The following is a 9,617-nucleotide window of genomic DNA, read 5'->3' as shown; positions in this document are numbered from 1 at the left end:
TCGTTGCCTGCAAATTCTGAATTCCTATGCAAAATATATTTGATAGTAGCTGTTATGTAGAGTAAAGACTGGAAACATTGAGAAACAGTTACCCTCAGTAAAATTATATAAAATGTTAATCAGTGAGCTTTACAGGTACTAATAAGCAGATTTTGTTACCTTCAGACACAGCTAGCTATCTTATCCCTGTTTCCAGTTTTGTGCTAGCTACAGTAGGCTAGCCAGCTGCTGGTTGTAACTTCATATTTAGTGTACAGATATGGCTGGGATATCGATCTTCTTATTTATGTCTAGGCAAGAGTGCAAATAAACATATTTCAAACTCTTTTCTTTTTTTTAATAACAGCTTCTGGATGTATAAACATGAATTCCAGTGGTACAAGACTTGACATAAGCATTTGGGTCCTGGTCTAGGACATTAGATCTAATGATTTGCTGTGTGACTTGCTTACAGTTTAAAATATACAGGTTAGAAGGATCAGTAACTTTGACCGTGACCATGTACAGGCCTTTGACCTCAGTCATGCAGAGGTCTTGGGTTGCACCTGTTCTGGCTCTCTCTGAAGTCATGCAGAGTCCCCACCTGAAGACCAGAAGGGTGTGAAAACAACAGATCTTGTCGGAGGGGCAGGTGTATGGTCTTACATTACACTAACTGCACAAAGTCTGCAGACATCTATTCTAGCTCACCTGGCCCCAACAGTGCCACCGAACAGAGCAAACATTATTCCCCCCTGGTTGCATAACCCACCGTCCCCTCCCCCCATAACGCAGGTGGTCCGTTCCATCTCAGGACCAGGGGGAAGCAGCACTGGGACAGGCTGCTGGAGGGCGGGTTTGTGGGCTGGGAACACTGTCTCTGTCAGCTTGGCCTGTTGACAATCGTAAGGTTTGTGCATTTGTGTGTGTGTGTGTGTGTGTGTGTGTGTGTGTGTGTGTGTGTGTGTGTGTGTGTGTGTGTGTGTGTGTGTGTGTGTGTGTGTGTGTGTGTGTGTGTGTGTGTGTGTGTGTGTGTGTGTGTGTGTGTGTGTGTGTGTGTGTGTGTGTGTTTGTGTGTGTGTGTTTGTGTTTGTGTTTGTTTGTTTTTGCATGGAGTGATACTGTGTGGTACAATTCCATTCACCAACAGCTGTCTGTCTGCGCGTACTGAAGCCTGAGATTAGATTTGACCAATTTGAACTTGTCATCACTCTGCTGAGCAGCATTTGGTGAGTGTGTGCACTTGTGTGTGCGTGCGAGTGTGAGCTGCCAGACGTCCTAACTAATATCAGTATGGCTATGGGATCCCTGCTTACTTGGTCTTCAGTATTTCAGTTGTCATTCCTGCAGGGAAATGACGAAGGTTTCTGAGCCTTGCTGGCTGAAAATGCCCTAACCTTTTTAGCATCTGAGAACAATACTAATAAATACTTTAATCAACCAGGCACATCAGATGACAAGCTGCCATTAACTCACAACTTAGCAGCAGCACTGTCATAACCCAGTCACTTCTACAAAGGAACGAGGATGAGCTGACAACTTTGGTGAGTGAAAGCAATTGTAAATGCATATAGTCAATTGTTCCATGTCAGCCACTCAAATGCCAGTAATTATCACATTGCTCCTTTATTTTTCTCAAAATAGTCATGTACAGAGAGAATATGTACGTCCTTCAAATGAGAATAATTCATATTGAGCAGAGAGGCACAGACCACAAAGAAAAAGACACTCAGGTTGACCAAAATACATTACGGGTGATTAGAAAAGAGCCTGTGATAGCATGGCAAAAGCAAACAGTTACACCTTGATTTTAAGTGTACTTTTCAATATCAGTCAACACTGCATCTGGAGCCAGTTGTGTAGTTGCAGGTTCAGGATAGCTTTAAATTGTCAATTGCGCAATATCTTTTACACAGAATATCTCATTCCCTTTTCATGTCAGTACAGTCTTGTTTGCAAGTTTCATTCTTCATTTGACGCACTTTGAACACTTTCAATGCCATAAATGCTTTTCACATGAAAAACATACAGTATGCTGAAATAAGAAATGGGTCAGGTTACCTCACAAAGTATCCACATACATCAGTCATGTAGAGGACACTTCTCATTCCACCTCTCATATCAGAGAGGGAGTCAGAGATCAAGTTTTTGCACTATTCCTCAATCTTTTACGTAACAGCAACCAAGACTCCTCTTCCACATCAACTTTGATGGGCAAAATAACAAACCCTGCATGGGTTCCTTCAAATAAAAAAAGCTGAAAAGCTTTGTTCTCACGGATGATCATCAGTGCTCAGCTCTCAGTCACCTGCACCTGGGCCAACACAATATGCAATGATAAATTGACCGATATAAAAGGAATAGTACAACATTTTGGTAAATACACTTTCTTGCCAAGAGTAAGATGAGATGAGACAGTAACTCTCGTTTTCCTGTTTCCAATCTTTTTGTAAGCCAACCTTACCAGCTACTACCTATAGCTTATTATTCACTGCACTACTAATTAATAGCTTATATCTTGACAAATTGCGTTAATGCATGCCCCCCAGTCTATTTCCTAAGCCAAGATAATCAGCTACTAGCTATAGCTTCATATTTACTGCACTAAAGCGCACTAATTAAAAGCTTATATCGTGACTAATTGTTTTGATTCATGTTCCCCCATTTCCAGTCTTTTTGCTTAGCTAAGATAACCAGCTTCTAGCCATAGCTTCATATTTACTGCACTTCATGTAGTAAATGAACATGTTATATCTTGACTGAATTTGTGTGAATTTGTGTTCCCCTGTTTCCTGTCTTGTGGCTATAGCTTAATATTTACAGCACAGACATGAGAATTATGTCAATCTTCTCCTCTGTCTTTACAGGAAGCCCTTAACGCTGTGCATTCCTTTAACCTCATACCATTAGCCTAAATCACATTATAAAAAGTAAACAATATTAAAAATATTCAAACCAAATCAATTTCACATTTCCTGGACATAAAAAGGGCTGTCAAGATCATTGGATCCTGATTAAATCTTCAATACTGGATACAAAATTAACAAACACAAAGTGTACTACAAAAGGACATGTAGGCTACGTTTCAGCCACGATTGGCTTCACCATTTCCTGTCTGTCCATTATAAGTGGATATGGCATTAAAATGCTCTACAGTCTTGGAGCCAGAGAGGGACATGGTAGTGAGATCAGGTGGTAGCCATTTGTCTGCACTTGGCCCATTGATTAAGTGTACAGCACAAATTCCATTTCTGACCCCAAATTAAATGGCAGTGCTAGGTTGGAGAAGTCTGAGTTCAGTTGTGTGTGTGTGTGTGTGTGTGTGTGTGTGTGTGTGTGTGTGTGTGTGTGTGTGTGTGTGTGTGTGTGTGTGTGTGTGTGTGTGTGTGTGTGTGTGTGTGTGTGTGTGTGTGTGTGTGTGTGTGTGTGTGTGTGTGTTTGTAAAAGTGGGAATTCAAACATCTTGTACAACTGAGGATCAGGAGGGACGCTCGGGTGGTGAGAAGGTTTAACACAAATCTGTTACATAAGGTCCCTCAGTAATCCTTGTTGCATGTTGTTCCTAGAGATTAAAGAAGACAATGTTTGCCTTTCACTGAGTATTAGAGAGTAAAAACACAAAGCACTCAGCACTACAAAGGATTAGTACCAAATGCATCTCTACTGGGGTGATGTCTCCTCAGAGTCCCTTTGAAAATCCCTCACTAGAACAAATATTGTCTTTCAATCACTACTTGGGTTTATCTTATTTCTTCATTGTGAGGTTTTTACCCGGATACAGCAACACAATGTGTAACGAGCACAAACAAGTCAGACAAACATTGAATTACACTCACAATAAAAGTACATTGTTAATTAATGTGAGGGATTACCAAATAGCCAGAATGTATCATATGCTAAATATATTGTTTAGCACAAGGGATGGAGGCAAGGTATGTTGGGGGATCCCTTCTGAAATTACATCACGCTTTTACAATCTTAAAAAGAGCAAAACTGTAAATGTCTCTGGTGTCACAGTTAAGTATGACTTTTACTGGCAATGGTTAAACTTTATCTTTTCATTTTTATGAATATAGAACCTGGGTGTGAACTATGCAAGAAGGAAATGAGAAAAAGGGTGATAAAAAAAGGAAGTGCATGTTATTAATGACTAAGGACCAATCCAATACTCATAATGTTAAGAGCGACAAGATGGAGATGTTTAAAGTAGAAATGATTTGTTGATAAATGGTCACTCAAGAGAAAGTTAATCAGCAACGATTTTAATTGTTAATGAGTCATTTGCTGTTTCCAACTCCTCAAAAAGTGTTGATGCTTTCCTTTGTAATACAGTATATGATGGTAAATTGAATATTTTTGAGTTTTGAACTGTAAGTTAATGTAACAAACGAGCTGAATGCGTCACCTTGAGCTCTGGGAAAGTAACACAGGCATTTTTCACTATTTTCTGACATTTTATATACAAAACGAGTAATTGAATAGTCAAGAAAAATAATATAACATTAATCTAATATTAAAATAAACATTAGGTGCCACCCTAGTTGAAGTGCTATTGATTTATTCTCAGCCTCACAATATTGTTCACCAGATGTAGATGTATTTACAACATACAAAAAAAAGCAGTACTAGACTACAGGCCTGAAAAAAAACATTACTAAATCGGTTTATTAAACTCTACTGACTGCTCTGTATGTTTCTGCTAAAGACATTAAGACATGTAGAGGATGAGAAGTGTGCTACTACAGTTGGGAAAGGAAGTGGAAAAAAGTAGCAGAAAATAAAGTGCTGGAAGAAAAGGATTGTTAAGAATATATTCTGATGGGACTTGATGCCCAGGTGGTGGCAGGTATATGATGTGGTTCAGCGGGAATACAGATGAAAAGTACATTAGTGCGAGTTTCTACATCATTAGCTACTGCATGTAGCCTCAACCTCCTACGTGGCAAACTGTGTGTACGGTGTTAGCGAGGAGAGCCACCTTGAAAGGTAAACTTCACATCCTCTCCAAACAACTATATACTACTGACAGATATGTGAAGATCGAGGGAAAGGTTTGCTTTTGGTGTACTGTGACTGAACAACACTTTTAAAATAACTTAAAGTTCTGTGGCTTCACATAGTTGTAACAGGTTGGCTTGTGTGGCACAGTTCTAAGTGTGTAAGGATTTTTAGCTTTGCCTCTCTTATTCCTCTCAGAAAGGGAGGGGATCAGCCTTATGTGAAGTCCTTGGACACAGCCTCAATGAAATTTGGAGCTGCCATGAGGATGGTAAAGGTGCAGATGATGGAGAAGAGCGAGAAAGCCACCAGGCATAACCGATCCACCACTGCAGCTGCAAACTTCCACTCGCTGCAGATCGCTTCTCCCTCGTCCTGCTCTCTAAAGCGCCTGGCAATGTACTGCACTTCCTCCAGGATTCGGGAAATTTCCGGCACCTGCTCCAGCAGCAATGTGCGTGTCTGTTCTGAGTGGATGTCATGTGGGGAGGAGCTGTTAGGATGGCCTCCAACGCCGCACACCACCACACCTGAATCAGTGCTCGGTGGGAAAGTAGGGTTGTCTGTGCCCATCGAGTGGTAGCCAAAGTACAGGTTCATGTTCCCGTTGGTTGTGGTTGACTGGGTGGGCGCCTGCCCTGGTATGGTGCTCATCTGAATGCTGCTGGTGCTGGTATGGTGAGGAGGAGAAGGATGGTGTTGCTTGTAGTTTGTAGGGTTACTGGAGCTCACAGCTGTTTTTCTTTCCTCTCCAGGTTTCTTCATGCGGAGAAACCAAGCACACCAATTAAGTAGGATGACACGGACCTGGATGAAGAGATGAGATAACACAGAGAGATGGAAGACAGAGGAGAGAAGGGGAGAAGAGATCGGTGAGTTACAGATCAAAATATGAATGGTAAATTCACATGAAAAATAGAAAGAAAAGCAGGGAGATAGAAATACGGAGAAATATAGAACTTTTACTCCCCAATCTTCTGCCAGTGTGACATTCATTACGGTTTTTCTAGGGATTGATGCACAATATGTCATGTGCTTAGAAAATAAAAAAGTATGAGGTTCCTCTTCTGTAGAGTGCATTATTATTATTATTGAATTATTGTATGGTTTAAAGTTGATAATCTTGCTAATGATAAATTGCTTTCGTGCCTTTATGCATATATTGGGGGAAACCGGATTCAATCAAAAGCTTTGTCCACTTTAAAATACAACCTTGAAATTTAAAACTGCTGCACGTTTACAACAAAATAACTGTACTGTTAGTGAACACGCCTGCTGGCGACTGATGGCAACTTACAACAGTTAAAATATATGGTTGTTAACTTAGGGTAAAAATGCTCTGTTAGTCAACCTTTTGTGTTTACACAACCTTTGTCAAACTTTTAATTGATGCCACAGTATTAGCCATAGCCTAGCAACAGCTGAGAGTAATTGAATGTACCAATATGAATAAGTTGTCTGGTTATTTGAAAATAATGCACTGCCTATGGAAAACAGAATTGACTGATTAATTATTGGGTATGATTATTGTTTACCTACCCATTTAGGCATCTTCCCTCCACGGGGGTCATGGTGATGGAACTGTAATACCAGGACTGTTACAACCACAGACAAGCCCACAATCATCATGGTGCTAGCAAAGTACTGAGCTGAAGGGGAGAAGGGCACATAAGTATAGCACAGCTATTTCCATTTGGAACAGAGAACAATATTGCAGGGTAACATTGTAATTTTGAATGAAAAGCTCATATATCAATATACAGTACAAGAGGAAACACGAGAGGTAGGCATAATATTTTGGCAGGACTGTTGCCAAGTTAGTCAGCGGGGAGTTTATCCCTGTCAACAGACCTGAGGTCATATCACCACAGGGGCCAGTCAGAGGATGACTAACATCTTGCTACCTAATGTACAAACCAACCAAAACCCATACTTAAGGACATTTGCAGCCACAGAAACATTAAAAATGGATGAAATGAAAAAAACATATGCATGTCAGCAAGCATGGTATACCCCAACCACATACGACCTAATACACACATACTCACGATATACTTTCCTCTAATAAGCCTGTGTTGTCAGTGACCTCACAGAAAGATGGACCTATCAAATTATTCCATGTACATTTCCATGTCAAAGTATAATTGCAGCTGCATGAAAACCTGTCAATTAGTGAAGTATTTTATTTCGTCTTCAATCTATCAGTTCAGCTCAACCTGAAATTTGTTAAGATGTCTCTAATAATGGCGAGTTTGCTAACAGCTTTGTTTTCGTCATCACTGAGCTGCCAAATGACACCAAGTGGCATCTTTATCTGTGACCTCCCATCTCATGGCTGGCTGCCTTGTCATTTCTGCTCTGTATCATTATGGTCTTATACAATGCAACTCTGTTGGTCTGCCCTGAGAATAATCATCACATCCTGTGTCAGCAACCTCCCCTGTCCAGCAGCTACAGACTGCCCTGATTATGAGGTGAATGTGAGGTGTGAATATCTCGGCAGTAAGTCATTCACCTTTTTTTTGACACTTAATCTATAGTTAATGAGGAAAAGTCTGCACACTAGCCCAACAACCATGCTGTAGCGATGTGTAGCCTGTCCAGTATGTGCCTACATCGCATGCATGTCAAGTGAAATAAAACTTTGTTTTGTTTTGCAAAAGGACGGACACCATAATAAAAATTATGAGTTTTAATATAGAGTTTTATAACACTTCCCCCGTCTTCACTGTAAATTCCAATTTACCAAATTACTATTATTATTAGTAATAATTCTTAACGAATTCATATTCTGAAAGAAAGTAGAAAGGGGCAGAACAAAACTGATCTCAAGATGTTTTTGGGCAAAACACAAGGAATTAAAAAAAATATTTGGTGTAGCTACATACAAATAGGAAAAATTGAAAATGTGTCAACCAAAACCTTGTGCTTACCACAGGACTTCTTGTCACATAAACATACAGAAGTGAGAGGAAAAATGAAAGAGACTGGAGGTGAAATAACAGGAAGATCCTGAGTTTCTGGAGAGTTGGACACAAACACACACAGAAACACTCCCACACACACTGTTGGTGTCTGTTTCTATTTTACATTTGCTGTTTTGGGGAAAATCAGCACAGACTGCTCAAACCTGAACAGTGGTCGAATTCACAAGAATGATATTTGCTTCGCTTCCTGTCTAGACACACCTTTACAGCTGTCCTTTCATTATGAAGTTGGAGCCAGGAGCTTAGTTTATCACAAAGACTGGAAACAGGAGAAAGAGCTAGTTAAAAAGAAAGTTGACAAATTATTGTTACTGGATTATAATTTACTTTTGGAAAGAGTCTGGCTAGCCGTTTCCCCATTTCCAGTCTTTGTGTAAGATAAACCAACAGGCTTATGGCTGTAGCCCCCTTATTTACTGTACAGACATGTTCTCATCTCACTCTGGGCAAGAAAACGAAAGTGTTTAATCTGTTTTATACATTATTATGAGTAAATGTCTATCACAAACTGCTTGGGAGATAGGCTGTTGATCATTTGTGATGCATCTTAATTAGCTATTATTCTTTTTCATCAATTTCAAAGTCCAAAAAAACATCAAAATTAGCAATAATTTGAGCAAAGAAGTGTCTTACCAATCAGGGGAACAGAGTCTGAAGTGGCGGGCATGATCTCTGCTACAAGTAACATGAACACTGTTAGAGACAGCAGCACTGTGATTCCTGGAGAAAGACAGAAGAGCAGAAGCACAGAGGATTTCATCACAATCTCCTTTTCTCTTAAATGGTGACTTGAGAGTACTCAAAATAAATGTAGCTTGTCACTGCTTCAAAATAGGTGAACGCAGCTGTGGATTTATTTCGGAATATTCACTCTTTTTACCTTCGAGGGATGACTTGCAGTTCTATATTTCCTCTGACCCTGTCTCACTAAATGGCATTTTGAAACAAGCTGACATTTTCAGGTCCAGGTGATTATCTTTGCTGAATTTATAATGGCACTTTCAGTCATCTGCTAGTAAGTTGAACTCAACTCAAATGCTAAATCACAGCCTAATTTCAGCATTATCATTGAGCAATGACACATCAATGGGTTAGCAATAGCGTCAGGACCTGGTGAGCTGGGATCACCAAGGAGGGGGAGAGAAATACAATTTTGGTTGCATATTATTATAATCATGGATCATTGTCTATCTGAACTAGTGTGAGAAAATGTGTGTGAGTGCAGGGGTGTGTGTGTGTATGCTGTCCTTTACCAAGTGAAATTTTCTCTCCAGAGTCAGCTGGAAGCAGGAAGACCAGCAGGGCCAGGCCAGAGATGAGCACGCAGGGGATGAGCAGGTTGAGGCCGTAGTAAAGTGTCCTCCGGCGCATGGTAACCGTGAACGTCACATCGGGGTAGGGCTCCTTGCAGCAGTCATAGTACAGCTCATTACGCTTAGCCGGCACTCCTGGAGGAGAAATGAAGATGTGGGAAGGTGTCAATTAGAGGTGAAACGCACAGAATTGTAAGACTAAGGTTCAGTTCTCAGTTCTGCTTGGCTGAATAAGATCTTGTAAAATGAGCTGTGCTTGGCAGATAGGATCAGTTAACCGTTATTAATACATTTATGATTGGTAGCATTAACTATGATTGAAAGGGCAGAACCACGGTCA

At 40.3% G+C, this 9,617-nt stretch overlaps 1 protein-coding gene across 1 annotated transcript in view; it reads right to left on the bottom strand.

The window, feature by feature from the left end:
* Window positions 1-5,193: 5,193 nt before the first annotated feature.
* Window positions 5,194-9,617, bottom strand: part of chrna8 (cholinergic receptor, nicotinic, alpha 8) — a gene marked incomplete at both ends in the record, with an annotated part of 52,640 nt that continues 48,216 nt past the window's right edge. The window contains 4 exons of the mRNA XM_083934141.1: window positions 5,194-5,784; window positions 6,517-6,626; window positions 8,598-8,684; window positions 9,218-9,412. Coding sequence (XP_083790267.1) covers window positions 5,194-5,784; window positions 6,517-6,626; window positions 8,598-8,684; window positions 9,218-9,412 — 983 coding nt within the window. The remainder of the gene's footprint in view (window positions 5,785-6,516; window positions 6,627-8,597; window positions 8,685-9,217; window positions 9,413-9,617) is intronic.

This window comes from Echiichthys vipera (assembly GCF_963691815.1).
Source record: "Echiichthys vipera genome assembly, chromosome: 2".
Lineage (NCBI taxonomy): Eukaryota > Metazoa > Chordata > Actinopteri > Perciformes > Trachinidae > Echiichthys > Echiichthys vipera.
This window is presented reverse-complemented; position numbering and strand designations above follow the sequence as displayed.